The following is a 27928-nucleotide window of genomic DNA, read 5'->3' on the forward strand; positions in this document are numbered from 1 at the left end:
GCAAGTCATCTCGACGTCGAGGTTCTCACGGCTGGCCGAAGTTGATGCGTCGGCTGCTTTCTGATTTTCCAGTTCCTTTGGCGCGTCTTCTATAATCAGCAGACTGTGGAAACACTGGAGTCATATGATTATCGTTTGGTGGTCGCAGGTTCAAGCAGTTTCCACCTCCATCCACCTCGTCTGTGATCGATGCAAATGGCGACGCGTCTCGTCGTCGTCTTCCACTCCTCTCATGTACTGTAGTCGAAAGACTCCTCAGGCTGAGTGCGCTTCTGCGAGCCAACTTTCCCTCTGAACCGAATCCCTGAGAGGAAATGACAGCAAGAGCAGGGACAGTGGTCAACTCGAAGAAAGGTTGCCGTCAAGACGAGGTGAGAAGAAAGACGCACGATTTATCCTTCCACCGATGGCGATACCATGCTCGTACTTCTCGACACTTTCCTCAGTGAAAACCGCCATGAACTGAGAGAGGGAGAAGAGGCGAGGAGGTCGGTGAGTGGGAAACGAAAACGAGAACAGAAGCAACGCGTCGTGAGCTCACTCGGGGTCCTGTTTGAACGGAGAACGAAGTCAGCTCCACTGAAAGTCCAGTCTTTGACCGATAACCAAAAGGCATCGGACGGGAACTCACGATGCTGAATCACCTTCATCACCTCGCAACCCTCTTCGAAGGTTGAGCACTGGGTGAAACGACTCTTCTTGCCGGATCCGAGGACAAGCTGGAGCTGAGTCTCAACTAGCGACCTCATGCTGGTATCCAGGAGAGCCAGAGTAAGAAGGAAGACCCTGTACGCTCATTCAGTAACGAGAAGGCCAAGGTCAGCTGAAGGCAAGACGAAGGAAGAGAGGCGACGTGCACCCCACTTGATGGTGTCGAGACGGACTCTGTCGAAAGGGAAGAGTCCTGTCAGCGAGATCGATCGTGAGACACTCATAGCACGCACCTTATCCTTTTCGCGATATCCTTCAGCTTCACATCCTTCTGGAACAAGAGCTCGCAGATGGGGAGAAGAGCGTATCTTCCCTCGTCGAACAGTCGAAGCCGATTGAACTGGACCTTGGCTCGAAGTGGCGAGGTTGCTGAGTCTGTAGGATCGAATTCGATAATTGATCGGAAGAGGCTCGAATCCCGAGCATGTCTGACGATGTAGAGCCTGTGAAAACAGAAGAAGGAAGGGCGAGAAGAGGGAAGCGGGGTGAGCTGCCGAGCAAACAGAAGAAGGAGCTGACCTGATCGTAGAGATGCTGTATGGCTTTTCGGGTCTGTAGGATTGAATGAGCAGTAGATTAGCCTTATCGAAGCTCTTCGAGAGTAACTGTGGCTCGATCGATGCAGCAGGAGAGAAGGAAGGAAGCGAAAGACGAAGGAGAGTCGAGCTCATCGCTTCCCTCCCTCCCTCCCCTCTGTCGTCCCCTTTCCACTGGAAGAATAACTCACCTCAAACCCAACGCGATCTCAGATGGACAGAATCCTTCCATGAACCAGAAGATGGCGACCTCTGCTCGCTGCTGGGCTGCGAGGGCTGTTTTCGCATGGGTGAGGACGAGGCCGGGAGGAAGGTCGGGAGCGGAGAGGAAGGCGCTGCGAGTCGATGCGATGGAGCTGGGTGCGCTGCTGAGAGCTCTTTTCGAGACCGTATGGGAAGAGGAAGAGGACGGGACGGAGAGGCGAGAGAAGAGGGAAAGGAGGAGTCTCATCCTGAGGGAGCGATACTGGTCGTTGGCGGGAGGAGAGGGAAGGGTTCGGAGAGATGAGCTCGCCTCCTTTGAACTTGTTGTTGACGACCAAACAGGTTAGTGAACCGACTGACGAAAAGTGCATCTCGTAAGGACTCCTGTATGTTTCCCTAGCAGCAGTTCCATTGGCAGTTCCATTGTCGGTCTAGGTGCGAGAATCGCTTTCACAGTGAAGGAGTGATTCGAGGCGGGAGACTCGACGCGCCTTCAAACCGAGAACAGAAATGCGATGCGATGAGAGCAGAAAGACAAAGCGGAAACCTCTAGCATCAGAGAACAGATAACGAAAGGAAGAGTATACGAAATAATACAAGCTGGCTACACCACGTCCATCTGCGTCGGCTCCTCCTCCGAGCTCTCTTCCGACTCCCCCTTCTTCACCTCTCCCTTCTTCCCCTTCCCCGCCCCAGCAGAAGCAGCCTTCTTCTCCTCCTTCACAAACTTCTTCTCTTCCTCCTTCTCATCCTTCACCTCCTTTTTCACCTCCTTCTCCAGAATCTCCTCCTCCTCCTCCTTCACGACCTCTTCCATCACTACGTCTCCTCCACCAGAGGTCCCGTTGGCCGACTTTTTGTCGAGCTTGTTCCGGAGTGTGGTGAGGAGAGAAGCCTTCATCTTTCCTTCGGTCTCCTGATCCTCGTCCTCGGCGGCTCCGGTTCGACCAGCGACGGCGTCGTCGAGACGAAGTTTCGAAAGAGCGAGGTCGTTGATGTCTTCGTCGACGGTTCCTTTGCTGAGAAGGGTGATGATCTGGGTAGAACGAAGGAATCAGAGAAGAGATCAGTTCGAGAAGAAGAGAAGAAGAGAGAGAAGGAAGGAAGAGAACGAACCTCGACCTCCTTCGTCTGACCCAGTCGATGAGCTCGATCGGCAGCTTGTTTCTCGTTGTGAGGGTTGAATCCGATATCGTAGCTGACGGAGGAAGGGAAACGGTCAGCTCGAAGAACGAACTTTCGAAGCTTGACAAAGAGCGACTCACACGACAACAACAGAAGCAGCCGTCAAGTTGATGCCCATCCCTCCCGCCAACGTCGAAAGAAGGAAGACCTTGATCTCGGAATCGTTGGTGAACTCATCGACGAGGGACTGCCGTTCGTCGACCTTGGTCATTCCCGTCAGAATGACCCACTTGACTCCGAGATGATCGAGAACGGTCTTGAGGATGTCGAGGATTTGGGTGAACTGAGGGAAAGGGAGGGAAGAAGACGAAGATGAGAAGTGAAACGCGTCGTTCAAAGGGAGTGAGAAGGTAGAGACTGACCATCGAGAAAAGAAGTAGCCGCTTCCCACTGGAGAGACAGTCGTCGAGGATCTTCCGAAGAGCGTCGACTTTTCCACAGTCGAGGAAGGCGGAGGGAGGGAGGATGTGTTTCCGTGTGGACTGAAGGAGAAGAAACAAACCGAGGTCAGCGACGCCTGGAAGCGATCCGAGAGAGAAGCAGATTCGAAGAAGGGGCGAACCTTGTAGGTCTTGCACAGAGCGTGAAGTTCCGAGTCGCTCATGATCTGTGATTGGGAAGGAAGGAAGCGAAGCCGAGTCAGCGACGCGTCTCGAGGTTCGAAAGAAACGAACCAAGACGAAGCTCAAACTCACCTCCATATCCTCGATGATCAAATTGTAATCCCCCGTCATATGCTCCGGCTCTTTCATGATGTCTTTCGCCACCACCCTCAGCAACGCGTCGGTGTAGTGCGTCCTGAACAACAGCGGATGACTCGCCGCCTTCCTCAGGTTCATCAACACGTTCGACCCAGAGTCTCCCACCTTCTTCGCCACCTGAGGTCCGTTGTCGATCTCCAGATCGTCTCGACCTCGTTTCTTGGACTTGTCCTTCTTCTTGTTCTTGTCGGCTTCGAGGGCGAGGGAGCGCAGGGTTTTGGCTGACCAGGCTTCTTGGTCGGAGTAGATCTTGGCTTGGGAGGTGGTGAGGGAGCACCAGTCGGTTCGGACGGTCTTCTTGGGGAGTTCTTTAAGGACCTGGGAGGGAGGATACGAGAGAGAAAGGTCAGGTTCGACGACACGGCGAGGAAAGGAGGAGGAGAGGACGAAAGACGACGAACCTGATCTTTCCGACGACGAAGAACGAAGGGTTTCATCATCTTCTGAGCTCGAGACACTCGTTGTTTCGAAAGGAGGTTGGCATGGGAGCTGGTGGAGACTTTGAAGATGGCTCGAAGGGCGTCTTCGGCGTCCTCGAAGTAGTCGGGGAGGATGAAGTTGAGGACCGACTGGAGAAAGGGAACGGCGAGACGAGATCAGCATTTGTTCTCGACGAGACATAAGTAAAGGGTGGAGTCCTTACGACGAGCTCCTAAAAATCGTAAGAAAGATAGGAGAGGGGTGGTCAGTCTTTTAAACGTCGAAGAAGAAGAGATATGTTCGACGAACCTGAAGGTTGTTCTGCAATGGCGTTCCGGTCAACAGAAGTCGGAACTTGACGTCCAGAGCCATCAGCGACTTGTATCGTGCCGACTGGTAGTTCTTGAGTTGATGACCTTCGTCGAAGACGGCCGTCTAGCAAATCGAACCGAGAGGAAGGTCAGCATCGACGCGTCTCGATCCTCCGCCTCCTCCGCCACGCCAACGACCAAAGGCGAAGAGAGAGAGCCGATTCAACTCACCTGGAATCCCATCTTCCTAAAGAACTTCTTGTCGTCCTTGTTCGTCCCCGAAGCGATGGTATACGTCGTCAACACGACCTCGACATTCTCGTCCCGAACGAGTTGGTACCCAAGTTCGGCTCGTTCCGTCTGAGATCCGTAGTAGGTTTGGACTTCGATGTCGGGGCAGAAGCGTTCGAACTCTCGAGCCCAGTTCTCGAGGGTTGATGATCTGTTTAAGCAAAGGGGAAGGAGGAATGGTCAGAGTCGAAGTTCGGGGAGAGAGAAGGGGACGAGGAGAGGAGAGGAAAGGAAAGAAGGGACGAACGGAACGATGATGAGATGAGGACCGACTTCTCCCTTCTCGCTGAGATGAGCGAGGAACGAAATGACTTGGATGGTTTTACCGAGACCTGCGTTGAAAGAAGAGGGGAGGTCAGCGAGAGGGAAAGGAGAGGAGACGGGACGAGGGCGAGCAATCATGACTGAACTAACCCATCTCGTCAGCGAGGATACATGACAGTCCCCTCGAGTAGAGCAGGTTCAACCAGTTTACTCCCAGGAGCTACAATAAAAGCAGGAGAAGAACGAGTGTCAGCTCCCGAGAGACCGAAACGTTCAACGCGTCTCGGAAACGAACTCACCTGATAGTCCTTCAGCACCACTCCCTCAGCCAACAGCTCCGGCTGTTTCTTGATGTACCCTCTGAGAGCCTTCTTCCTCTCCGGATCCACCTCAGTCTCCATCAGCGCCTCTACATCCTTCAGCTCCACCGCTACCAAATCCACCGCCGTCTCATCCACTCTCGTCGCTCCCGTCTCCTCCTCCCCTCCCTCCCCCACCTCCTCCTTCTTCGTCCCCTCTCCCTTACCCTCACCCCCCACCTCCTCCTTTCCCTTCCCCTTCCCTCCCTTCCTAGCATCCGCACTCGTAAACACGCTCATCGCTCTCTCCAACTCCTCCCCAACCAGCTCACACCCCTTCAGGACCGCGTCGACCTTGTGGTAGCCCTGCATGATCTCGATGTAGTCGTCAAAGATCTTTTGAGATATGCCTCGCTTCTTTTGGAACTTGGAACGAAGGTCGTCGACGGATTCGAAGGGTCGAGCGGAGAGGACGGTGGTTGCTTGAAGGGCGGAGCAGGCTACGATGGAGGGACGACGAAAGAAGGAGAGAAGGGTGAGTTTGCGAGAGAGAGAGAGGAAGGGCAGAATGAGAGACGTACTGGTGATGTCGAGAAGAGCTTGATGTTCACAGGTGTTGAACCAGTCCTGGAAAACGACGCGCAACGAGGTCAGCCTTCGTTCGTCCTTCTCCCTCCATCTCAACTCGACAGAAGACTCACCAGCGCGTCCCTCTCCTCCTTCTCTTCATCCCTCTCCCACTTTGCCATCCCCCTCTTGCCACCCGTCCCATAATCTCCACCGCTTTCATCGCTCCCGTCGTCCTCCTCGCTTCCCGACTCGTCCTTCTTCGACTTCTTCTCCGTCGTCTTTTCCTTCTTCTGCTGCCTCCTCTCCGACTTCGGTGTCGCGTCCCCACCCCCTCCCAGACTCTTCCTGTTCGCGTAAATCGCCGAATGCTCTCCTCCTCCTTTCCTCTGACTCTGACTCTGAGCGAGAGGACTCTCCGGGATCGGCTGGTGGGAGGACTTGTTCTTCGGCGGTGGTTGAACGACGAGAGGTTTCGAGGAGGAAGCTGAGCGAGCAGTCGTCCCCATCTTGTCCTGTTCCATCTTCCTGAGGACTCGTTCCGACTTGAGCGCGTCGAAGTCGTTCTCGGTGAGGACGCGAGTGACTTTGAGGAGGGAGAGACCTCCAAACTTGTTTGCGAAACGGGTGATGGAAGCTGAGTTGTTGGCGATCCTGGCTGAAGACGAGGCCGTGGAGGAGTGCGAGATCATCTCGACGTCTGAGTTGGAGGCGATGGACATGGGAGAGTCGGCGACGCCTCGAGGAGGAGGAGGAGGGCGGGAGGAGGAGGAGGAGGGTTTGTCGTCGAAGAGGGAGTCGCCCGAGTTGTCCGAATCGAGATCTATAGGTACGACTGCTGCTGACGAGCTCTCGAGGCCCATTCCAGTAACGGAGAGACCTGCTGAGGACGAGTTTCGACTGAGTCCTGCTCCGAAGGAAGCTGGTGAGGCGGATCTCGAGTTGATGTCTGGACGTTTTCGTGGTGGAGCTTGGTGGTCGTCTCCTGTCGCTGTTGCTACCGAGGAAGATCGAGAGGAGCCGCTCGGTGGTAGAGGAGGTCGGAAGGTGGTGAAGGAGGAGGAGGAGGTGGTTGGTGGTGGTTTCATTCCGAAGCGAGGGATAGGATCGCCGTCCTCGTCTGCTGCTGCTGCTGGTGCTGTTGAACGGAAGTACTTGGAGGTGGTGGCTATCGAGGAGGAGGAGGAGGAGGAAGAGGATTTGGCTGGTCTGGATGTATGCGCTACGGGACTGCTGCTGCTTGGGACGAGGACCTTTGGAATCGGACGCGAGGCGGACGTTGACGGTTTCGAGTGAGAGAGGAGGGTGGAAGTAGATTTTGAAGGAGCCTTCTCTACAGGTTTGGGGGCAGCTCGATTCGCTCGAGCAGCCTTGAGTTTGGCGAGAGCATCGGCCTGCGAGAGGGAGAGAGAATAGAGGAGAGGGAAGGAAGGAGGGAAGGGAAGGAGGTCAGCTCGAGTCGAAGGAAGCCACGCGAGGGGAAGTCATTAACGAAGGAACGACAGGGAAAACTCACTCGTTCAGACATCTTGAATCAAGCTCAGACGGATATATAGACAGGAAGAGGAAGAGGGTATGGTGTTTTGGGAAGATTTGTCGGATCGGAGAGGGTGGAAGTTGAGTGCTCAAGTGTTACTCCTTCCTTCGCCTCTCGACTTCATTTTTGAGAGCGAGCCTTCTCTGTTTCTCTCAACCATCAACAACTCCTTTTCCATCTTTCCACTTGCACCCATCTCTTCTCCACCATCATGAGACTCATCACCCAGTGAGTAACAACTTTCTTATCGCTTTCGTTCCCTTCCCAAAACCAGAGCTGAAGTCTCCTCTCGTTCTCTCAGCAACATTCTCGCCTGCCATGTCAAGTCGTGCAACGCCAACAACTTCCCTCTGCTCCTGTCCAACGTAGAGATTGAGATCCGAGAAGCCGAGTACAACGAGGATTTCCTCAAAGGATTCTGGCCTAAAATCGAGTGGTCAGCTCTCGTAGACACCGCAAAGACGGTACGTCTCTCTCTCGACCTCACTTTCTAGGCTCTCTCTGTTGACTGACCCCCTCTTGCTCTCTCTCTCCTACAGCTTGGTGACACTTCCTTGCCAGAAGAAGCTCCTGATCCTTCCGTTGCTCCTCCTGAAGCTGTTCTCAAGGCTCTTCACCACGTTCTCATGGAGGTGAGCTCAAACTTCCCTTCCTCTCCTCCTCTCCTTTCAACTCGAGCTCAATCTTGTTTCTTTCCTCACAGATCCACATCGAGGAGGGAGCCATGATCTGCCCCAACTGCAACCACACCTATCCTATATCAAACGGGATCCCTAATATGGTAAGTCGTTCGCTTGTCGTTCGAAGCAAAGGAGAAGCTCATCTTTTTGGTTCTCCCTCTTCCCTCGTCCGATGCAGCTCCTCGCCGAGCACGAGATTACTGCTTAATAGAATCGGGGAGGATAGGGTCTCAGGAGGTTGTAGGATTAGGTCGTCTCTTCGTTTGCTTGCTTGCTTTTCTCGGTCGCCTCTCCTCTCCTCGTCTCAAGAGAGAGAAAGAGAGAGAGGAAGTCGATCTGTATCAACGCTGCTTTTCGTTTTAACTCCTTCCAGTCTAGCATGGAAAGAGGGAACAGCGAATCCATCTCAGATCCTCATATCGTTCTCATTACTCAACAAATCCCTACAGCTCGCGACCCCAACCCGCCCTCGACTCGACTCCACTCAACTCAAACCTCGACGCGTCCCTCCCCTCCCTCCCTCTCCTCCAACCACCAAAACCTTTGTCTCCTTCCACCCACTCCAAACCTCAAACTTTCTCCTCAACCAGTCCCTCTCCTCCTCCGTCCTCACCAACACCTCGAGGTCTCCCACTCCTTCCACCGTCCCTCCTCCTCCTCCTCCTCCTCCCGCCCACCCACCACCACCACCACCATGATTCCCATCTCCTTCCATCCTCCTCCTCACGCTCCTCCAAACCTCCAGCGTCCTCTCCTTTCCTTCTTCGGTCAACCCTCCCTCGCCCTCGTCTGCTCCCTCCTCTCCGCGCGTCGACCTCGTCCCACTCAAATCGATCGTCAACCCGACCTCCCTCCAGAGCGACAATCTCCACATTCCTCTCGGAAACAAGATCGAATGGTGGTCGGTAACGATGCAGGAGACGAAGGAGGTCTGGGAGAGACGATCCCAGGAGGAGAGTTGGGTTTCGACGCGTTCGTGGAGTTGGAGGAGGTGGATCCGAGTCGTTTGGTTCCGTTGAGGTGGAACGAGGAGAGCTTGCGGAATTAAAGTTGGCCTGGTAGCTGTGGAGGACGAGGAGGAGGAGGAGGAGGGAGTCCCGTGGGTTGATTGAGCAGCAGGAGGAGTCGTGCTCGTCCCGTACGAAGGAGGCGTCTTCGGCAGCACCATAGCCATCTCTTCCCTCCTCGTCACCATGGTCTCCTTCCTCCTCCTCATCGGAATCGCGTGAATCACCACCTCTTCCGGGTTCACGAGCGGGAGGATCGGTGATCCAACGATGTTAGCGATGAGGGGGTGTCGAAGGTAGGGAGTCGGGCAGTTGATGGCGATGGAGTCGAGTCGGAGGGAGAGGTAGTCTGGTGAACGACTCAGTGAGAGTCCGATAGCGGAGAGAGGGGAGAGGGAGGTGGTTGTGATGGTCCGGATTTGGGAGAGGGAGAGGTAGCGTTCCAGGCGACGGGAGGAGGCGTAGCGATCCTGCATGGAACGGAATCGGGAATCGAGATGCGTGCGAAAGATCAGGAGAGGAGAGGAGAGGAGAGGAGGATCAGTCTCGTGTTTGATCGAAGAACAAGAAGAGAGGGGCAAAAGCGGGAGGAGAGGATGGGGCGAAACAGACTCACTCTTCTCGAAAAGAGCGCTCGGATTTGACCCTCAGTTTCCAGCTCGACGTCTCGATAGAGCAACTTGGAGTTGTGAGCGAGGAGATCGAACGAGCACCTCGAAGCTGCTGCTAGAGTCGAGGGAGAGGCGAACTTCATCACCTCGAGAATGAGTTCAGAGGGGAGGTCGGAGGAAATCGACGCCTCCTCCTCTTCGCCTTCCTCCTGCTCCCCACGTGGAAGCGTCGCGAGGACTTCCTCCTTTGGAGAACGAGGTGGATCGATCGTCTCCTTGAGTGTTTTGGAGCTGGGAGAGCAGAAGAGGAAGGAGAGCATGGGTGGAGGGGAGTGGTGGTCAGGGAGGAGAAGAAGCAGAAAGAGAAAGCGAGAGGGGAACAGTCGCTTTCAAACAATCGTTTCTCCTGAGACGGTATGTATTGGTCTTTTGCCATGTTTTCGAGTGAATCTTGCCACGTTTGGTCTGTCACCTTTCCTGGGCTTCGAGGCTGAGCAGAAGAAAGGAGACCGGGGACGCGTCGTGGGTTGAGTCGGCGCGACGTTTTCCGAGACGAGAAGGAAAGAGGATGGCGGATGTGCTTTCCGACGCGTTGAAAAATTGCTAGCTCGTCTTTCGTAGGAACCGGTTAGTTGGTGCATCAGTCCAGTGTGGGTTTGGAGAAAAAGGGGAGAAGGCAGATCGTGAGACGTCTCGAGCCGACGCGTCGAGCGAGAGGGAGAGGGCGATTGTGCGAGCTCACCTTATGATCTGACCGATCTCTTGGGAATGAATTCCTCCTTGGAAATAGGGGCTCTTGCGATCCTGCTGGTACCGAAGTACAGGAGGGAGAGAACGACCTCTCAAGACGACGCGTCGAGAGATCCGCCCAGCCTCGTGTGTGTTCCTCTTGTCTTCTCGCCCCCACTGCCTTATACCTCGTTTTCTTGTGGGTCGCTGGTTGCTTAGCATGTATTTCCACCTGTGAAGCTCACGAGCCTCTTCCATGTAGTTTTCTTTAGCGTCGAACGAGGGCTGAAAATGACGCGTCGAGGGAACCCCAAGGATCCAGCCCTCTCTCAGCTCCCTCCCTCCACCTTTCCCTTCTTGCTCCCAAACTATCATCACCCACCCACTCACCACTCAATCATCGCCACAGCTCTCTTCGACCACCAAACTACCACTCCCGCTCCTCGAAACCTCACATGCAATCCGTTCTCGCTCCCCTCGTCGGACCCAAGGTCTGCGTCCCTCCCTCCCTCTCTGGACGAGTCGCCATCGTCACTGGAGGAGCCCTTGGGATTGGATACGAAGTCTCTAGAGCTTTTGCGAAGGCTGGAGCGAAGGTCATCATGGTCAACAGGAAGGAGGAGCAGGGAGATGAGGCCATCGCGAAGATCAAGAAGGAGACTCCTGAGGCGAAGATCGAGTGGGTTGGGTGTGATTTGGGAACTTTGAGTGAGGTGAAGGAAGTTTTCAGTGGGCTGGCTAAGAAAGAGGAAAGGTTGGATCTTGTGAGTGCCCTTTTTTTGTTTCGTTTGGGTCGTGCGGCGTGCGTCGCGATTCGCCTCTGTGTCGTTCTTCCGTCGGTCAACTTCGAAGATCGAATGTACTGATCGGTGGCCTTATTTTGCAGCTCATTCTCAGTGCCGGAATCAACAGCAACCAGTACGGACTCGACAACGACGGAATCGATCGCCACGTGAGTTCCTCGACGCGTCTCCAAATCATTCCCCTCGTCTCCTCTCTCTCTTCCTGACCCCCACCTCCCCTCTCTGCACTCAGTTCGGAGTCAACTGGCTCGGTCACTTCCTCGCCATCAACCAACTCTACCCTCTCCTCCGAAAAACCTCTCGCTCCCCCGGCGCACCAGCTCCTCGAATCGTCTTCGAAGCAAGTGAGATGCACCGTTTCTGCCCTTCCAACATGCACTTCGGTTCCCTCGAGGAGATCAACAACGATCAGCTCACTCCCATCGAGCTCTACGGACGAACCAAGGCTGCGATGATCCTCGGATCCAAATACGGGATCTTCGAGAAGGTGATCAAAAAGAACAAAGACAACGTTTACACGCTGACTGTTCATCCTGGAGCTGTGTGAGTTCCTTCGACTCTCAGCGCATTCTCGAATGCTTTACTGACCTCTCCTTTCTTGCAGCAACACCGACATGCAGGCTCAGTGGAAGGACGCCTACCCTGGCTTGACTGGGAAAGTCGCTGAGGCTTTCGCTCTTTTCACCGTTCGTCTTCTTCCCCACTATTCCTCCTCCCCCTTCCAACCTCGCTGAACTCCTTCTCTCCGCATTTTCTAGGGCCGAGACGTCGAGCAAGGATCCTACTCAGCCATGTTCGTCCATCTCTCTTCTCCGTCGCGTCGCGTCTGCCTCTTCCCTCTCTCTTTTTTGCTGATTTTTTTTCCCTCGCCCTTCATCCCGCAGCTACGCCGCCACCAGCGAAGACATCATCAAGAACAACTGGAACGGCTCCTACTTTACCGACCCCGAGACCCTAGGCAAAGAGACGGCTCAGTGCAGTGATCCTGCTTTGGGTGCTGCTCTGTGGGAGTTGAGCACGAGGCTTGTCGAGGAGAAGTTGGGGAAGGAGGGGCTGATTTCGTGGGATGCGTAGATTAGACAGTAGATCTTTTTTTGATCAATTTGAGATCCGTTAGGTTTTGAACAGGGTGAAGGAGAGGAAGAGGAAGAAAGTGAGACGCGTCGCAGCCGTCTGTTCAGTCCTCTTTGACGCTCTCTTGTTCGTCGCATCTTTTGCTGGAAGAAACGAGGAAAGAAGATCTGTGTTCATAAGGGTCCGCACTTGGCATGTAGAAGGCCAATCAGTCGAGCGTTCGAGCGTTCAGTCTCATGCGACGCGTCGCTCCTCCCGCTCTCTCCCTCCCTGCTCCCCCTCTCTCTCCCTTGAAGACTCAACCTGCCTCGAATCCTTGCTTTCACCCGAGAAAGGTTTGCAAAAAGACACCCGCGTCTCCTCTCCATGTGTATTGAAGAAACGCCCAAACCCAAACTCGACCCCAAGCCGAAACGCGAAAGGAAACCGGAACCATACAAACAAAGGACGAACGAACGTCGAAACAAAACTACAGACAAGGACCGAAGCCAAAGACGAAGATACACAAAACATAGACAAAGGGAAACCACGACGATCGATACAACCACCGCTCCCACCCTTCTCTCCTCCACGCTCACTCTGCTCCCTCCCCTCTCCCCTGTCACCTCGCTCCCTCCTCCCGGCTCCCGACTCGCCTCGCTCGTCGTCGGCCTTGGTGGTTTGACCCACCAACCACTCGTTTCAGCTCCTCATCGACTGCTGCATTCCTCCTCCCGCTCCCACTGCCATCCCGTGCTGCATTCCCACCGCCTTCGCCCACCCTCCGTTCGCCAGAGGAGCACACCCGTCCCTCATAGCCGTTTCGACGTCGCAGCAGACTTCCTCGTCTCCCATGACGGAGGTTTGAGCGAGAAGGAGGAGAGGGTGCTGGAGGACGTGCTGTTGCTGTTGGTTTCGGAGGTGTTGTTGCTGCTGCTGTTGTTGTTGAGCGAGGTGGTGAAGCTGTTGCTGCTGCTGCTGGGTGAGGTGGGAGAGTTGGAGAGGCTGAGGTTGTTGGAGGAGGGAGGAGGAGGGTTGTTGTTGCTGGGGTTGCGGCTGAGCCTGAGGTTGTTGAGGTTGATTGGGAGGACAGCATCCTGAGTTGGTGCTCGAAGAGGACGAAGAGGGTTTCCCGTTGTTGACCTGATGGTGCTGCTGCTGCTGCTGCTGCTGCTGAGGAGGAGAAGGACCACCGGCGCCGACGGGAAGGGGAGGAGAAGGGAAGCTCGACGACGTGACGATCGTGGGCGTGGAGGTCGAATTGGTAGAAGTGCTTGGGAAAGGCGAGCAACTTTTTTTCGACGATTGATTCGGGAAGGAATCGAATCGGAAAGAAAAAAGAAAAAGAAAAGAGGGAAGGGAGGGAGGGAGGATGGAAATCCAAACGGCAGAGTCAGCTAAAAGAGCTCACTCGCCAAGGGGAGGAGGAGAGGAGCGGGGATTGAGTCGGGGACTGAACGGGGTGTGGGATGGATAGGACTCACTCAAAGATGCCAGCGCAACAGGACGGATCCTCTATGAGTCCTAGTTGATGATCCTGCGAGTGTTGAGAGGAAGAGGACGAAGCGGACGCTTGGGTGGAGATGCTTCCTCCTCCCTTTCGTTCGTTGGCATGGGACGTCGCGAACGGTGAGCCGAACTGTTGAGGTTGAGAGAAGTAGGTCGAAGGACCAGGCTCCGGGTGGTACTGCTGCTGCTGCTGCTGCTGCTGCTGCTGGTGGTGAGGGCTGAAGGAGGGTTGACGATGGAGAGTCGAAGGAGGAGGGTACGCTGGCGACGGGATGGAGAGCGGAGGAGACTCGGGAAGGGAAGCTGGAGTGGACGACGTCGAAGCGAGTCTCTCTGCTCGATGTTCTCGTTGAGGGTAGGCGTGGTTGACGAGAGCGAGCGATTGGAGAAGAGCAGATCGAAGTTCCGACGCCTGCGAGAGAAGCGAAAAAGAGTGAGCTTCGTTCGATGGAACGTGGGAGGGAACATGGTCTAGACTCTCTCACCTCTTTGGATCCCATTCCTGTTGCTCCTCCTCCCAATCTAGCTTGAAGAAGTTCTGCTTCGAGATCCTCTACTCTTCCTTCGAGCGTTTTAACTTTTTCCTCGAGTCCTGAGATGTACTGAGCCTTCCTTGCTCGATAATCCCTCTGTTGAAACCGGGGAGGAGAGAGAGAGGTGAGCTTCTGCTCGATCTTCCAATCCTTCTAATAGTACTCGTTGGAAACCTACCTGGTTCGCCAATTGTCGAGTAGGAGGGAGCTGTAAGAAGGAAAAGGGTCAACTCTTTAGCCTTTAGAGAAGGGTCCAACGGGAGCAGAGAAGAAGGGAAGCGAGGAGAGTGGAGGAGGAGGAACGAACCGAGAGGTTGGGAGCACGTCCTCGAGCCATATCTGGAGACCGATAAAGGGAGAAGAGAGAGAGAGGCGGGTGCTGGTTGGGTTGGAAAGGGTGAGAACAAACGCAAGCGGGTAGTGCTGGTGAAACCTGGGCGGATCGGAGGATAGGAAGGGAACGAGCTGGTTAGAGGTTAAAGAATCAATCGAGAGCTCAATCAACTTTCAAGTCAAAGTCGGCCAGTTTGACCCTCCTCCTTTGCTCCCTTTTTCTTTCTATTTTCTAACCAAACGTCCAACACAAGCTCTTCTTTCTCTCGTAATGCCAGACTTCCTGCCGCCTCTCCCGCTCTTCACTTCGGCTCCTATTTCGGAACCTCCCAAACGACCAAACTCTCATCGCCAGCTTCACCTCCAGAACGTCCTCGCCCTCCTTCACCTCTCCCTCCTTCGACAGGACTATCCGAGAGCCAGGAGAGCATGGAAGATCTTAGCAACCTGTAGGGAAGCAGGATGGGAGGGCATCTATAGGTTCGAGGGTGCTCTCAGAAGAGGACTGGACGAGGAGGAGGAGGAGGGAGAAGGAAAGGAACGAGAGGAATGGCTGGAAGGTCTCAGGAGGGGAGGAGGAAGAGAGGTCAGCTTCAACTTTCCTTCGTTTCCTTCCCTTCAAACACTTCTGCTTCCATGGACCCAGAACGCCAACTTCCACGTTCTTCCTCGAGGTCGGCCGGTGTTCACTGACGAACCAACCTTCCTCTCGTTTTTGCTATCCGCTTTGCTTCCTTCCCTTCGATCAAAGGTCATCCCTCTCCTCCAAACCTACGTCTATCACCTCCTCGCTCTGAACCCTCCTCAACCTACCCGAGCGCTCGACACGCTCGAAATCTACATCACCAGTATCCCTTACGCAGCCAGTCCGGCCCTTCACGGTCTAGCGGCTCTCTGTGCCCTTGGGAAATCGCTGGAAACAACGGAAGGAGGAGGAGGTTCGTCTCTTCCTTCCCTTCGTCGCGTCTCGTCGTCGTCTTTCCCGTCGAGCTCACACTGTTTTTGCTTCCTTCTCTCCCTCTTTTCTATTGTGCTCAGGACAACCACCAACCTACGACCACTCCACCGCCAAACACTATATCCACTCAGCTCTGGATCTCCTCCCTGAATCCTCCTCTTCGTCTTCCTCCTCTTCTTCCTCGGACGACGACGAACCAACCGCACCCAAACCCACCCGCACGTCTAAACGCACCACCTCCTCCGTATCGACACGAGCCTTCTACCTCTCCCTCTCCAAACTCGCCGACGAAGTCTCTCGCTGGGGACCTGGAGGGAGTCGGATCAGAGGACGGGACGGGAGCGAGAGCGACAGCAGCAGCAGCGAGAGTGAAGGAGAGAGGAAGAAGAGTCGGAGGAACAGCAGTGCGAGCGAGAGTGGGAGTGGAAGCGAGGTGGTGGTGATGGGAGAGAAGATGGTTGAGGAGGAGAGTAGTAGTGGGGAGGAGGAGGAGAAGAGGGACGAGAGGCATGAAAGTTTGAGTGCTGGGGAGCAGGAGGAGGAGGGAGGAGAAGAGGCGGAGATGATGGATCTTTCATAAGGAGGTTTGAGCTTCCCTCTTATAGGGTGAGTAGTCTACAGGCTCTATCTTAGGGATCTGGAGGTCGCATCCCCTCGACGCTGGGACGCGTCGGGTTTGGGAGTTCGACGAGGATGCGTCTTTCGTTTCCTTCTTTCGTAGGAGTTTCGACTCGACTTGGGACGTCCTTTCTTGTAGCTTCCTTAGTTACGAGCCTCTCTTTGCGTCCTCAGGAGCATGATCGTCTTTGAAGGCACCATCGAACCGAACCGGAACTCGAACGGACGTCAGGCACGACCGTTTCGTTCCTGACGCCCCTCTCCCTCACGAATCTCCTTCCCTTGGAAGCAGGGAAGGTTGAAGCCTAACCATCACCTTCCTTTCCTTTCGCTTTAGAAGGGTGAGCTTTCCTTTGCGTTTCAAGGGAAGGAGGCGGAACCAGAGAGGGAACGGAAGCAAGAAACCGAAACAGTACTCGAGCTCACCACGTTCTCCTCTTCTTCACAGCTCTCCCTCCCTTGCCGTCCCCGAGATGAGCACCATCGTTTTCGCTGATCCTCCTAGTAAGCTCCCTTCTCTTCTCCCTTGCTCCCTTTCTTCTTCCAACCGCTCACTCACTCGTTGTTGTTCGTTCGCAGCCTCCGTCGTCCGCCTCCCCTTCGCTCCCGATCGAACCTCCGCCGCCTCCCCTTCTCGCTCGTCCTCTTGTTCCGTTACCGGAACAGCTGGAATCATCTTCATCTGCGTCGGAACTGGAGCTTTGATCCTCTCGGTTTTGATCGCGCTGGGAGCGGTATCTTTGTTGAGAAGGAGGACAAAGAGGAGGAGGGAGGAGTTGATCAAGGAGGAGAGGGCGATCTTTAGGGAGGGCGAGTGGGCTAGTGTGAGTCGTTTCGTGGTTGAGAAAGGAGAGAGGAATACAGGCTGACTCTGTTGTTGTTCGTGGATCTCGAACTTGGACGTTCGAAGAGCTAAAGGGAGGAGTTTGATGAGACGGGAGGAGGAGGCCGACGAAGAGAAGAGGTTGTCCTTGGTGAGCTCTGGCGCTTCCTTCGTAGCCCTCCTTATAAGTCACTTTTCATTTACTAATCTCCTCTTTACCATCTTTTTTCTCTCGCAGATCCCTCAGCCATCCTCCCTTTCGTCCCTTCACCCGTCCTCCTCCGCTTCGTCGACTCCCCTCCCGCCCTACACGATGAGCTTCCCTCGCTCCCGACCTCTCCAAGACATCCCCTCCGACGCGGCTTCCTTCAACACCCAAGCTCACACCCCTTACACCTCGCTCGTTCAGCTCCCTCCCGCCTCCTCGCGACCTGGAACTCAATGGGCAGACGCGTCGTCGGGGTACAGCGTTCCGTTCGTCGTTCCTCCTCTTCCTCCTGTGAGATCGAAGAGTGGGAGGGGAAGGTGGGAGTAGGGATAGGGCTTGTTAGAGCTTGGGAATCTCTTTCTTGATTGCTTTGCTTTGGTTTCGGACGGTTCGTTCTTTCTTTCTTGGTTTCTTGCTCCTCCTCACACTCTCTCGTTCTCCCTCCTTCTCTGGTTACGTTCTCCTTTTCTTTTATCGCTTTCTACAGCTACTTCTTTCCTTATACACCCTGCTCCTTTAGTCTCTACATCACGCTCACTCGCACTCTCCTTCTCGCTCGTTCGCCCCGACGCGCACACTCCCTCGTTTTAGCCCTCTCCTTCGTTTGCTTGCTCTGTTTTTCGTTCCATCGGATGGTTTTCCTAATGACCTTGCTCGCATTCTAACGATCACATTCATGACAGGTCTTTCTCTTTCTGCGCTCGGAGGCAGAAACAACGGACGCGACGAGGAAGGAAGAGGAGCATTTCGAGAGTGGACCTCCGACCACTTCCTTCTCAAAGGCATGCCCTCTCTCAGTTCTTCTCATTCCTCGAGATCAAGGTAAGCTCAAGAATCTCTTCCTCTAGACCAAAGTGGCGAACTGAATCTGCTTCCTTCTACAGGCTTAGGGACGAGGAAGAAGAAGAGGAGGAGGTCCAACCGTGTCGAGGGGGTCGTTCGAGAAGTGAGCTCAACTTCCTTCCTCCTTCGTCCCCGCTTCCGCTCTGAACGAGAGAAGCTTACATCCTTGATCTACACTTTACAGCCTCTTCCGTTTCATCTCTCTCTTCCGTCTCCAACAACCGAGGAGGAGGACGAACGAAAAGCACGAGACCTGGTCTGAACGCTCGATTCGACCGCCTCCTCGGTTCGACTTCCCTCTCCAACACGCTCATCAACAAGAGGAAGAACTCGGCTGAAATGGAGCTTGGATTGGGGAACAAGAGATTCAAGGTCGAGGCTGGGTTGGAGAGTGTTCCCAAAAGGAGGGAGGAGCGACAGCCGGAGGAGGAGGAGGAGGAGGATCAGGAGGAAGGGAGAGAAGCGTTTGGAGGAGCAGGAGGAGGGAGGAGGGAGGTATATCTTGGGAGAGAGGTGGAGGAGGAGAGTATGAGTGTACGTCAAGCTCGTCTTTTACCTCTTCTCCCTCTCTCATGGTGAGGTTGTTCGGAAGGAAGGACCGACCTCACCTCGACCCTCTCTTCCTCCCTCACCTGCCCTCCTTCGACGCCTCACAGCAACACAACTCTCCTGGACCACCCGTCACTCCTCCATCCTGGCTCACCTCGACTCTGTCATCTCTTCCTCACAACAACGCTCTCTACAACCCAGACCGACAGCAACTCCTCTTCGACTCCAAACCTCTCCCTCTTCGACGAACGCGAAGCTTCCACCCTCTCCTCACTCGACCCGAACAGCTTCAACCTCAACACCCTTCCTCCATGTCCGCTCAAGACTACTTCTCGTCCCTCTCTGCCTCGTCGGGAGGAGGGAACAAAGCTCGTCACTCGTGGGGAGGTGAATCCAACAGCAGTTCAGCAGCATACACCCAGCCCTCCTCCTTCGGTCGTCTTCGCTCCGAGGGCTCTCCTCCGATCAGCTTCGAGAACTCGTCAGGATCTAGCAATCGAGCCCTCTTCGACTATGGAGCGTCTTTCTACTCACAGCAGCAGCAGCAGCAGTTCTTCGATCCGGAAGGAGGACCGAACGATCTCCCTCTTCGATCCTTCGTCGGACGCGATCAAGCGTTCCTTCACCAGCAGCAGCATCAGCAGGATCCCTTCCGAAACCAAGGTTACCGAACACCTCCTCTTCAACAACAAGCACATCATCCTTTCGAGAATCAGAACCAGAACCAGAATCCGAACCTCGCTTCGTTCCATCGTCCTTCTCCTCGACCCTTCGATCCCGGATCTCACCAGCAGCTTTTCTCCTCCAACGCCAACTTCAAGCCTCCCTCTCAGCCCCTTCCTCATCTCAATATGGTCCCTCGTCAGACTCAGAACCTTCAGCAACGATCCTTCCTCGTCTCTCCTCCTCATCCACCTCGACCTCTCGTTCGAAAACCCTCCGCGACCGTCCTTCGAGAACAGGATTACCTTCTCGATGATCCGGAGATCGTTAAGATGCAGATGCACAACGGAGGAGTTCCGTTCTCGAGACCTGGTCCTGGGAGTAGGGAGATGGTCGATGGGATGGAGGAGGAGGACATCGAAGTGGAGGAGGAAAGGAGAAGGAGGAGAGGTGGTGCTGGAGAATGGGGACCTGGCCGTGGTGGCGGGACGGTGATGCTGGATACCATGGGAGGAGGAGAGGGAGGTGGTGGTGGGATGAGAGCGAGTGGGATGGTCGGGTTCTCTGGTGGTTCGAACTTCGGGGACGACGCGTCGAGGAACGGCGAAGGTTTTTGGATGGATTCTCAGCCTGTACGTTCGCCTTCTCCAATCCTTTACCCTCTTACGTAAAGGTTGACCTGATCCTTTCTTCTTTCGCAGACTGGACCTCAACCCTCCTCGTTCAACTTCGCACCCATGCAACGACCGATTCCGGCGCGTCCTGGAGTCGTTCGCCCACCACCCATTCCTCTCCCTCAGCACTTCCAGCATCAGCATCAACTTCAGCAACGGCAGCATCAGAGCCAACCCTTCCCCAGGATGATCAACTTCGTTCAGAAAAGCGTTCCCAAGAGCTCTTTCGGGATCCCTCTTCAAGGTTCTCAGCAGGCTGTTAGCAAGGAGGAGAAACAGTTCAGGTTCGGAGTAGATGGGCCTTTCCTCGTCAGTCCTTCGATCCCTCCCTTCGTCCACGACCTCCTATGGACTGAAGCTGACTGGCTCATCCTCTTCCGTCGATTTTCAGGCCCAACATCGTCGAAACCTTCCCTCGGCTCCCGTCTTCCCAGCACCCCATGTCGTTCAACGAGCCTCGACTCCAGCAGTCGTTCAGCCTCCCCTTCTTCCTCAGCAAGCCGCCGTCGTCGAGAAGGAAAGTTCGCCTCGTCCAACGAGTGCTCCGCAGCTTACCCCGGTTCAAGAGGAGGAGAGATCTAGTGCGAGCAAGGACTCGAATCGATTCGGCGACGCGGTCAGTCTCCTTTCTCTCTTCTCTCTTCTCGAACGAAACTTGAGGCTGACACCGCGATGACTTGCTCCCTCTCAGTCTGAAGGTCATCAAACTCCCGAGCACCTGCAAGCAGAGAAGCCAGCGACTCCTTCGACTCCGATCCAGCCGAACTCGAAGGCTTCTGCTGTACCTTCTCGTCAACTCTTCGTCCCCCGTCGAAGGAACTCCAGCTGATCGTCTCTCCTTCTCTCCATTTCACAGGCCGTCCCGAACTCTCTCCCTCCCCCGGCTCCCAAGAAGACTCCTCAACTCCTCAAGATGGATCCGATGTTCGACGGGTCGAGTTGGGACGACAGACGATTGAACGGAGACGACATTCAGGTTGGTTCTCTGCTTCTTCGCGCGCTCTTCAACACGAACCCTGACTGATCTATCTTTCTTCCTCTTTCAGCTTCCGAGCTCCTTCCCTCTTCAGGACTTCCCAGCCAGTCAACGATCCAACCCATCTCCAATCGGTCCTCCCTCCCGTCCTCGAAGCGCTTCCGTCGCCTCCTCCGCTCCAGCACCGGCTCTTCGATCGAACGCCTCAGTATCCAGTCGATCCTCTTCCAGCTCCAAAGTCTTCACTCGTCAACCTCAGCCCTTCCCCTTCCAATTCACGTTTACGCCCGACAACCCTCCTCCTCCCGCTCCTCCCGCTCTCCCTCCTTCCTCGTCGTCGCGTCCTTCCCTTCGACCGAGAGCGTGCTTGACAGCTCCAGCCGCCAACCCAGCAGTCGCAGCCACGGCCACTGCTTCCCCTCAGATCCTTTCCCAGCCTCGAACGCCGACGATCTTCTCTCGAATCGAGGAAATCCAAAACGAGCTTCAGGGAGGAACGGGACTGGTCGTCGAGCCTCCGACGAACGGAGTGAGGCTGGAGGACATCGCTCCTAGGAGTGGAAGCGGAGCTCGTGTCGACGAGGAGCATCCGCCAGAGCAGCAACCGGAGGAAGCACGAACGGACTCCCCTCCGATCCCTTCGACGAGGAAGAAGTCCAAGAAGAACGGGAAGGGGAAGAAAAAGACGAAACCTCCTCCTCCTTCAACAAACAGGACGACGACCAAGAGGAAGAAGAGGATCATCCTCGATGAAGTCGACGACGACGAGGAAGAGAACGGAATGCAGGAAGTCGAGTCGGCCGTTGCTGCTTTCGAGCGAGAGGAGAGGAAGGAGAGGGAGAGGTTTGAACGATCTGAATCGATCGAGTCGTTCGATGGGGATCGAGCCGTTCCTCCTCCAGCAGCACCGAGGGGACCGAGGCGACCTGGGAAGCAGTGGATGAAGACGGTCGACGACGAGCAGCAGAACGAGGAGGAAGTGGCGGTAGAGGAGGAGGGAGAAGGTGGAAGGTCGGGAGATTACGAGGGAGACGACGAGAGAGGGAGGAGCGGGACGGCGGGGAGTGGGTCGAACTTCTTCGATGGAGAAGCAGATCCTGGGTTCGAGATCTTCGAGGATGCGGAGGAGTAGGTAGTCATCTAGTAGTGTCTTCATCGTCGTGATCCTGTCTCTGTTCGTGTCTCTTGCCTGAAGTCGCGTCCCTCTCCTTTCCTTTGTCGATCCATGTCTTTCACGAGCTTTCGAGAATGCAGAGCAAGAGAGAAGCGAGCCATGCTAGATTGGGAGATATGAATGAGATGTCGAGAAAGAACGGGAAAATCAACCTATAGAATCATGAGAGGCGTGAGAACGTCAAGAAAGAAAGAGAGAAAGAAGAAATCCGAGACCGAAAGCTCGACTAGAGCCGCTACTGCTTTACTAAGAAACCAAAACGACCAAGAGGAAAACGGGGCAAAAAAAAAAAAACTTCAACTCAAGCAGGAGCAACCCTCCCCGACCTAAAGACCACGATCCCCCTTGAACGCGTCGAAGGCTCCTCTCCTCCTTCCTCCGACTCAGTACCCACCGCCGCGAGTCCGTTCCCCTTCCCCTCACCAGTTCCAACGACAACGTCTCCCTTCTCCCAAGCCTCGACCGAGGGTCTCCATCCCTTCACCCTCTGCCTCGTCATCTCCTTGACGCTCTCGAACCAATCCCTCTCCACCAACCGAATCGTCACTCCGAGCACGTCCGTATCCGACCTGTAGGTATCCATCATCCCCGTCAAGATGGACCTAAACTCGCTGTACGCTCGAGGGTCCTTGGGTCCTGAGCCTCCGGGCGTGGAGGAAGCTTCGACGAGGTGTTTGAAGAGTCGAGGGAACGAGAGGAGGGACGAGTTGGAGGTCGAGGAGACGAGGGAGGAGAGCGTTTCTTGGACGAGAGCTCGGAGCGAGTCGAGCACGAGGGAATCGAGGCTTTGAGGTGGTGGCGAGTCGAGAGGGAGGGGTGGAAGGTGGAGGGTCGAGTGGTGATGCGGAGAGTGAGGAGGGAGGGAGGGAGACGGCAGGATTCCAGAGACGGAGTGGACGAGTTCGATGAGTTCGTGGAGGATTCCGAACCACATGTCCTCGAGAGGGAGCTGAGAGGAGGAAGAGGGTCTGGCGTCCTTCTCCGACGAGGGCGACGAGCGTTCGAGGCAGAGCTTAACTCCCATCCTCGTAACGTTCCTCACCTCCTGCAAATCCTGATGCGACGATCCGACGTCCCCTTCACTTAGAGCGATGAACCCTCCTCCCAGATCCGATCCTCTGATCCGAATCACGTCTCCGACCTTCGCAAACGCCGACCTCGTGTGTCCTTGACGATCCAGCGCCCAAACGACGGCTTCCGGAGGACCCAGCTCCTCGCAGATGTCGACGACCTTGGTGAGATCAAAGAACTCCTTGGGAGACTCCTCGAGAAGGCGAACGACGCTGGGCGGATCGTGTTTCGAGAGGAGGGAGATGTAGAGGTGTCTCGAGGGCGCGTCGAGGTTGGGGGAGGGAGCCGTTCGAGGAGGGAAGGGTCCGATCTCCTCTTCCTCGTCCGTCCGAGAGGGTTCGAGGAGGCACCTGAGGTATCCGTACTGCTTGTGAGGGGAAGAGGAGAGGCTTTGGAGGGCTTGTTTGTGGGAGGAAGGGAGGTGACGATCGACAAGGAGGGCTGTTTGTCGAACTCCAAAGTCGGAGAGGTGAGGGATGGCTTCGAGAACCGTCTCCTTGAGGTCCTCCGGTACCGACGACTTGGACGAGGAAGCGACGGCGAGGATCTCGTCGACGCTGGCGAAGACGTCGAATCCTGAATCGGGATCCTTGAAGTACGTCGAGACCAGCGGCGCCCACTTTCTCTCGGCTCGGTAGGTCGACCTGAGGATCCTGAAGAAACCAGCCGACTCGAAGAGAGCGAGCATCCGATCCGTATCGTGAGGAGTGTAGGCCGAAAGGAGGTACTCGGCGGCGAGTTGACGATCCTCTCTCGTGCTTTGATCCGGATCGGTGGCGAGGGCTTCGAGGATTCGATGGAGCGTGGAAGGAGGGAGGATGATGAACTGAGGGTATTTGGGGAGGTTTCGAGAGACGAAGATGTGGAGGAGGGTGACGTCGGAAGGAGAGAAGTCTTCTGGACCCATCGCGTCGAGCATCAGGTTGATGATGAGTTGGCGACTGATGGTCTTGTCCGTCACGTCGTCGTTGAGGTAGGAATCCTCGAAGGCGATGTCCATGGCGTGGAGGAAGGCCTCGGCGTCGAATTGGAGGAGCAGTCGAAGGTAAGGGTAGGTAGGTTCCGAGTTTCCCTTCGAGACGGTCGAGATGAGGGGTCCTCCTTGGATTCCTGAAGTCGTCCGACCGCTGAAGACGAACGAGTAGACCGACGTCTTGGCTGAAATCGATTCCTCCTCCGACATGACCTCCTTGCCCGGGTAGGTGAGTCCGGAGAGGACGTCGCTGAGGTAGGAGTAGAGCTTGTACGCGTCCGGAACGAGAGCTTCCACTTCGTCGTCCGTCAACCCTCCTCCTGTTCCTCCGTTCCTCATCGACCAACTCTCTCCTCCGATCCGCTGAGGCCTCTCGATCCGATGCTGCTGGATCCGACGAACGACTCCGAGAAGCTCAACGACGGGGGAGACGAAGTCGGCGAGGGATCTCGTGTAGACGTAGACGAGCGCGTCCCAAAGCCGATGCTTCTGACAGATCGTGATGGCCTGGTTGATGTCCAAGCAACTCGGATCGACATGCCAGATGATGGTTTCGAGCTTCTCGAGCTGATCTCGATCGTCGAGGAGTTGGAAGAGCCGTTGAACGACGTTGGTAGGGATGGTACGGATTCGACCCTCGAGGATGAACGGTTCCAGTTGATCGAAGAAGATTCCGTCGATCCCGACGTCCTGATACTGTTCGAACACGTCGTCGAAGAAGAAGTCGAGATCGTCGAGAGCGAGGCAAGCGTTGGCTGTTTCCGTAACGAGTCCTTCGAAGAGTTCTGTCCGATCGACTCCTCGTCCGTCTCGGCTCTCGTGGGTCCCGTCCGTCATCCGGTCGTCCGAGAAGGTGTATCGGAGGGAGGATCGAACCAACTCCTCGAGACGAGATCCGACGAGTTTCTTCCGCTCCGGTGTTGTTTCGGGGAGACCAAGGACGGTTGAACGATGGGATCCGAGGTAGTAGGTCGTCGCGAGCCGAATGGCGGAGAGGATGTCTCCGACTTCCATGAGAGCGAGGAGTCGATCCGTCCAGGAGATGATGGATCCCGTCCGAACGTCGGCTTTGGTCTTCGAAGAGGGAAAGGAGGAAGAATGACGAGATTGTCAGTACCTGCTCTCGGTGAGGGAGGAAGAAGGCGAAGAACGAGCGAGGACTCACGAGGAAGAAGACCTTTCCCTTGTACGAGCTGAAACTCCCAGCGACACTGCTCAGACTCGTCGACGTCTCGTGGCCGTTTCCGTTCTCGACGATGGTGTGATGCTTCGTCCGACGACGTTGGACCTCCGAGTAGAAGTCGTTCGAGATCAACATCCGACAGTCGACGTCTGACCGTTCGACGCGATCCATTATCCGAGTATCGAGAACGGAGAGAGCCGACGAAGTAAGGACGAGGAGATGCTGATAGAAAGGAGGGAGGAGAGGAAGCGATGAGATAGGACAAGTCAGCGTCTCGTCGAGTTCGACGCATCGAGGAAGAGGCAAAGAAGGGCAAGGAAATGAGACTCACATGCTCGTTCAACCATTCCAGCCCTCTCACCACTCCTTCCGCTTCCCACCTCCCAGCCTCCAGGAACTCTACCCTCTTCACCGACTCCGCTCCCTTCTTCCCTCCTCCAACATCACCCACATTCCCCGCTCCTCCAGCCTCGACCTCCACAACCCTCACTCCTATAAACCGAACCACGTTTCCCCACCAGAACGCCAGCAGCGGATCTCTCTCCTCTCCAACCTCTCCCTTCTCCGACACGGACGACCCCTTCCTCCAAACCGCACCACCGACCAACCCGCCCTCCTCTCCTCCCTCAGCCAACCCAGCTCCTAAGCTCCTCAACTTCCTATACCACGTTCGAGGACTAGGTTTCAGCCCAACAATCACCAGCTTGCTCGGCGTTAACAGCGCTGAGAGCTGATACGTGTCCGACGCGTGAGGGCCGAGAGGGAGAGGAGCCGTGGCGAAGAGGGTTGTTATCGGTGGTGGTTTGGAATTCGAGATGGAGGTTGCTGGATTTGTCGACGACGTCGAGTTGGAGGTCGATCTGCTTCCTCCTTGAGGTCCCTCGGTAGGATAGCTCCCCAGGACCCTGAGGACGTCCGTCGAGTCGACTCCGAGGACTCGTCCGAGAGAGTGATAGAACGCCATCCCTCTCTCGTCTCCCGAGACGATGGCTGTATGTCTCTTTCCTACAAAGCCGATGTGGAGGATCCGAGTTCCGAGGAGGTGACCTTCGCGCTTTCCGAGGAGGGCTGAGGAGAGTTGGATGGGGAGAGCGGTTCGAGTTGGGATGAAGGATCCTCCTGAGGTTGTGCTGGAGGAAGAAGAGCGAGAGGATTTTGAAGGAGGTGGAGAGGGCGAAGAGGAGTTGTTGAGTTGATAGAGATAGATGTGGCCTTGAGCGTGACCGACGGCGAGGTAGGTGTGGTCTGGAGAGAGGGAGAGAGCTGTGACGGCTCCGGCTTCTTTGGCTGTTGGAGAGGTTGGAAGAAAGGGAGAGAAGGAATTAAGATTGATGAGTCTGAGGTCTCGAGCTTCAAGGCAAAGGCAAGCTCAAGAAAGGAAGGAAGTCGAAAGAGAGTGAGCTCGCACGACGCGGACTCACAGATCGACTCGTTCCCGTACCATCCCTTCGCGTCTCCTCCGAACGCCCAAGTCCCAACCCAACCCTTATCCGTCCCTACGCATATCAGCCCTCCCACCACAAGCATTACCGGCTTCCCTAGCATCTCCCTCTTGAGCTCCTGCCCTCCTGCGCCAGCTCCCAAACCCATCGCTGCGAGCTTGGCTGCCGACGTCGCTCCTTTGCTTGGATTCGGGAACAGGAAGGTCGATATCCGTTTGAGAGAAGTGTAGTGGAAAGGGTCTTCCGCTCGTTTCGGAGGTGGTGGTGGACGTGAGGAAGAGGAGGCAGGTTGGGTGGGTTGAAGGAGAGAGTGGATGGTCGAGGAGGAGGTTGTCCGTGAGAGCTGAGAGAAGTGAGAGGAGGTTGAAGCTGAGCGTGGTAGGAGACCGTTGCCGTTGCCGTTGCCGTTGATGGATTGGTTGGTCGTTTGGATGGAGGAGGAAGAGGACGGGTTCCGCATGTGTGAACGCAGACGCGAGACGGTCGGATCTGTTCGAGAGGGAAGGGAGGGAGGACGAGGCAAGCGAGCGAGCGAGCTCAGTGCTCGAAGAACGATATAGAGCGAAACGTAGCACTCACGAAGGAAAGGAGGTCTCCGGGATGAAGGGACTTTTGAGGATGAAGCGAGGGATCCTGAAGGAGAAGCACCATGAGATGTCGGGGAGAAGGAGGCGGAGAATCCGAGGTTGGTTTGGGAGGAGGTGGAAGGCGTCTGGTCTGAGCGAACGTCGTCGTCCTAGAGGATGGATAAGAGTGAGCAGACGTCAGCGAAGCTCTAGAAATCTACGAAGAAGACTTCAAAGAGACAATGGACACTCACGAAACCCACTCCTCCTTCGACAGCGAAGCTCTCGAGCTCTTCCTCCCCTTGAGCTTGAGCTTCCTCCTCCCCTAGGATGTCCTTCATGGTCTCGTCGTACCCTCGTATGGATCCCTTCTCGTCCTCTTCTTCCTCCGCCCACTCTGCCAGTCTCTGTTCCTGTCTCTCCTCGTCTATACCGTCCTCGCCATCGTAGCGGAAGTCGGCATCGTCGTCGTCCTCCTCCTCTCCATCTCCTCCTCCTTCCTTGCCTAGTAAGCTGTTGAGTCTGTCCGAGTAAGAGTGCGAAGCTTGCTTATCTAGAGAATCTTGTCCTTCGTCCGAGGGATCCGAGTCGAGGAAGTCGGGTCGATGGGAAGGAGAGCTGAGCCGAACGGTCGAGGACGAGGAGCGAGAACGAGAAGAGGTCGAAGGGAGCATCCCAGAAGGGAGAGTAGAGTAGAGGGATGGATGGTGAAATAGGTCGTTTAGGAAGAAGAAGAGCGTGGGGTCATCCCAAGATTGGGGGAAAGAAGGAAGGTGATTGCTGGAAGTTGAAGGTCAACGAGAGGAAGGGAGGTCAGGGGAGGACGAGCTCGAAAGGCTCGATCGAATCGCCATCCGCTGCCG

General features: G+C 55.5%; 9 protein-coding genes across 9 annotated transcripts; 4 read left to right on the top strand and 5 right to left on the bottom strand.

Moving 5' to 3' along the window:
- Window positions 1-104: 104 nt before the first annotated feature.
- Window positions 105-1816, bottom strand: BDY24DRAFT_396764 (uncharacterized protein). Its single transcript, XM_076641490.1, has 8 exons — window positions 1439-1816; window positions 1231-1263; window positions 945-1154; window positions 865-885; window positions 632-786; window positions 542-549; window positions 390-462; window positions 105-304 (listed from the first exon to the last, which is right to left on the bottom strand). Exons 1-8 carry the CDS (start codon window positions 1696-1698, stop codon window positions 231-233), a joined length of 834 nt encoding a protein of 277 aa, XP_076494311.1. The 5' UTR covers window positions 1699-1816; the 3' UTR covers window positions 105-230.
- A 168-nt stretch (window positions 1817-1984) lies between these two features.
- On the bottom strand, window positions 1985-7171 carry FUN30 (DNA-dependent ATPase FUN30). Its single transcript, XM_076644033.1, has 16 exons — window positions 7066-7171; window positions 5684-6943; window positions 5223-5609; window positions 4983-5132; window positions 4834-4903; window positions 4667-4751; window positions 4360-4570; window positions 4127-4252; window positions 4041-4049; window positions 3799-3966; window positions 3332-3715; window positions 3199-3243; window positions 2999-3118; window positions 2717-2919; window positions 2568-2649; window positions 1985-2487 (listed from the first exon to the last, which is right to left on the bottom strand). Exons 1-16 carry the CDS (start codon window positions 7075-7077, stop codon window positions 2056-2058), a joined length of 3744 nt encoding a protein of 1247 aa, XP_076494312.1. The 5' UTR covers window positions 7078-7171; the 3' UTR covers window positions 1985-2055.
- A 68-nt stretch (window positions 7172-7239) lies between these two features.
- TRM112 (RNA methylation protein TRM112) lies at window positions 7240-8378 on the top strand. Its single transcript, XM_076642845.1, has 5 exons — window positions 7240-7314; window positions 7388-7550; window positions 7626-7718; window positions 7790-7867; window positions 7945-8378. The coding sequence occupies exons 1-5, from the start codon at window positions 7298-7300 to the stop codon at window positions 7972-7974; spliced, it is 381 nt and encodes a 126-aa protein (XP_076494313.1). The 5' UTR covers window positions 7240-7297; the 3' UTR covers window positions 7975-8378.
- On the bottom strand, window positions 7841-9393 carry BDY24DRAFT_139427 (uncharacterized protein). Its single transcript, XM_076636069.1, has one exon. The coding sequence runs from the start codon at window positions 9247-9249 to the stop codon at window positions 8251-8253; it is 999 nt and encodes a 332-aa protein (XP_076494314.1). The 5' UTR covers window positions 9250-9393; the 3' UTR covers window positions 7841-8250.
- Window positions 9394-10450: 1057 nt separating this feature from the next.
- On the top strand, window positions 10451-12291 carry BDY24DRAFT_139444 (putative short-chain dehydrogenase TIC 32, chloroplastic). Its single transcript, XM_076636070.1, has 6 exons — window positions 10451-10877; window positions 11000-11065; window positions 11149-11459; window positions 11521-11602; window positions 11675-11709; window positions 11801-12291. Exons 1-6 carry the CDS (start codon window positions 10569-10571, stop codon window positions 11988-11990), a joined length of 993 nt encoding a protein of 330 aa, XP_076494315.1. The 5' UTR covers window positions 10451-10568; the 3' UTR covers window positions 11991-12291.
- Window positions 12062-12587, bottom strand: BDY24DRAFT_139422 (uncharacterized protein). The gene has a single exon (XM_076636068.1). The coding sequence runs from the start codon at window positions 12501-12503 to the stop codon at window positions 12225-12227; it is 279 nt and encodes a 92-aa protein (XP_076494316.1). The 5' UTR covers window positions 12504-12587; the 3' UTR covers window positions 12062-12224.
- A 1929-nt stretch (window positions 12588-14516) lies between these two features.
- Window positions 14517-16382, top strand: BDY24DRAFT_139480 (uncharacterized protein). Its single transcript, XM_076636071.1, has 4 exons — window positions 14517-14930; window positions 15096-15282; window positions 15383-16261; window positions 16369-16382. The coding sequence occupies exons 1-3, from the start codon at window positions 14616-14618 to the stop codon at window positions 15880-15882; spliced, it is 1002 nt and encodes a 333-aa protein (XP_076494317.1). The 5' UTR covers window positions 14517-14615; the 3' UTR covers window positions 15883-16261; window positions 16369-16382.
- A 1771-nt stretch (window positions 16383-18153) lies between these two features.
- On the top strand, window positions 18154-21894 carry BDY24DRAFT_396789 (uncharacterized protein). The gene is made up of 6 exons (XM_076641491.1): window positions 18154-19638; window positions 19708-19989; window positions 20072-20296; window positions 20372-20461; window positions 20537-20656; window positions 20727-21894. Exons 1-6 carry the CDS (start codon window positions 18367-18369, stop codon window positions 21786-21788), a joined length of 3051 nt encoding a protein of 1016 aa, XP_076494318.1. The 5' UTR covers window positions 18154-18366; the 3' UTR covers window positions 21789-21894.
- Window positions 21895-22131: 237 nt separating this feature from the next.
- Window positions 22132-27739, bottom strand: VPS8 (CORVET complex membrane-binding subunit VPS8; the record flags this gene model as incomplete). Its single annotated transcript, XM_076643684.1, has 6 exons — window positions 22132-24948; window positions 25040-25279; window positions 25389-26344; window positions 26479-26988; window positions 27079-27235; window positions 27320-27739. 6 exons carry the CDS (start codon window positions 27737-27739, stop codon window positions 22132-22134), a joined length of 5100 nt encoding a protein of 1699 aa, XP_076494319.1.
- Between the last annotated feature and the right edge of the window lie 189 nt (window positions 27740-27928).

Source organism: Mrakia frigida (assembly GCF_051309035.1).
Source record: "Mrakia frigida strain ATCC 22029 unplaced genomic scaffold BDY24scaffold_27, whole genome shotgun sequence".
Classification (NCBI taxonomy): domain Eukaryota; kingdom Fungi; phylum Basidiomycota; class Tremellomycetes; order Cystofilobasidiales; family Mrakiaceae; genus Mrakia; species Mrakia frigida.

Coding starts and splice junctions, on each gene's coding strand:
- BDY24DRAFT_396764 (XM_076641490.1), bottom strand. CDS start 1,698: ATGAGACTCCTCCTTTCCCTCTTCTCTCGCCTCTCCGTCCCGTCCTCT. Junction 886..944: donor GATATCGCGAAAAGGATAAG/GTGCGTGCTATG, acceptor CCCTTTCGACAG/AGTCCGTCTCGACACCATCA. Junction 305..389: donor CATCGGTGGAAGGATAAATC/GTGCGTCTTTCT, acceptor ATTTCCTCTCAG/GGATTCGGTTCAGAGGGAAA.
- FUN30 (XM_076644033.1), bottom strand. Junction 5,133..5,222: donor AGGGGAAGGGAAAGGAGGAG/GTGGGGGGTGAG, acceptor AGAGTGGATGAG/ACGGCGGTGGATTTGGTAGC. Junction 2,488..2,567: donor GTCAGACGAAGGAGGTCGAG/GTTCGTTCTCTT, acceptor CGTTCTACCCAG/ATCATCACCCTTCTCAGCAA.
- TRM112 (XM_076642845.1), top strand. Junction 7,719..7,789: donor TTCACCACGTTCTCATGGAG/GTGAGCTCAAAC, acceptor CTTTCCTCACAG/ATCCACATCGAGGAGGGAGC. Junction 7,868..7,944: donor CAAACGGGATCCCTAATATG/GTAAGTCGTTCG, acceptor CGTCCGATGCAG/CTCCTCGCCGAGCACGAGAT.
- BDY24DRAFT_139427 (XM_076636069.1), bottom strand. CDS start 9,249: ATGCAGGATCGCTACGCCTCCTCCCGTCGCCTGGAACGCTACCTCTCC.
- BDY24DRAFT_139444 (XM_076636070.1), top strand. CDS start 10,569: ATGCAATCCGTTCTCGCTCCCCTCGTCGGACCCAAGGTCTGCGTCCCT. Junction 10,878..10,999: donor AAGAGGAAAGGTTGGATCTT/GTGAGTGCCCTT, acceptor CTTATTTTGCAG/CTCATTCTCAGTGCCGGAAT. Junction 11,066..11,148: donor ACGACGGAATCGATCGCCAC/GTGAGTTCCTCG, acceptor CTCTGCACTCAG/TTCGGAGTCAACTGGCTCGG.
- BDY24DRAFT_139422 (XM_076636068.1), bottom strand. CDS start 12,503: ATGTTTTGTGTATCTTCGTCTTTGGCTTCGGTCCTTGTCTGTAGTTTT.
- BDY24DRAFT_139480 (XM_076636071.1), top strand. CDS start 14,616: ATGCCAGACTTCCTGCCGCCTCTCCCGCTCTTCACTTCGGCTCCTATT. Junction 14,931..15,095: donor GGAGGGGAGGAGGAAGAGAG/GTCAGCTTCAAC, acceptor CTTCGATCAAAG/GTCATCCCTCTCCTCCAAAC. Junction 15,283..15,382: donor AACAACGGAAGGAGGAGGAG/GTTCGTCTCTTC, acceptor TATTGTGCTCAG/GACAACCACCAACCTACGAC.
- BDY24DRAFT_396789 (XM_076641491.1), top strand. CDS start 18,367: ATGGTGAGGTTGTTCGGAAGGAAGGACCGACCTCACCTCGACCCTCTC. Junction 19,990..20,071: donor GAGTAGATGGGCCTTTCCTC/GTCAGTCCTTCG, acceptor GTCGATTTTCAG/GCCCAACATCGTCGAAACCT. Junction 20,657..20,726: donor TGAACGGAGACGACATTCAG/GTTGGTTCTCTG, acceptor TTCCTCTTTCAG/CTTCCGAGCTCCTTCCCTCT.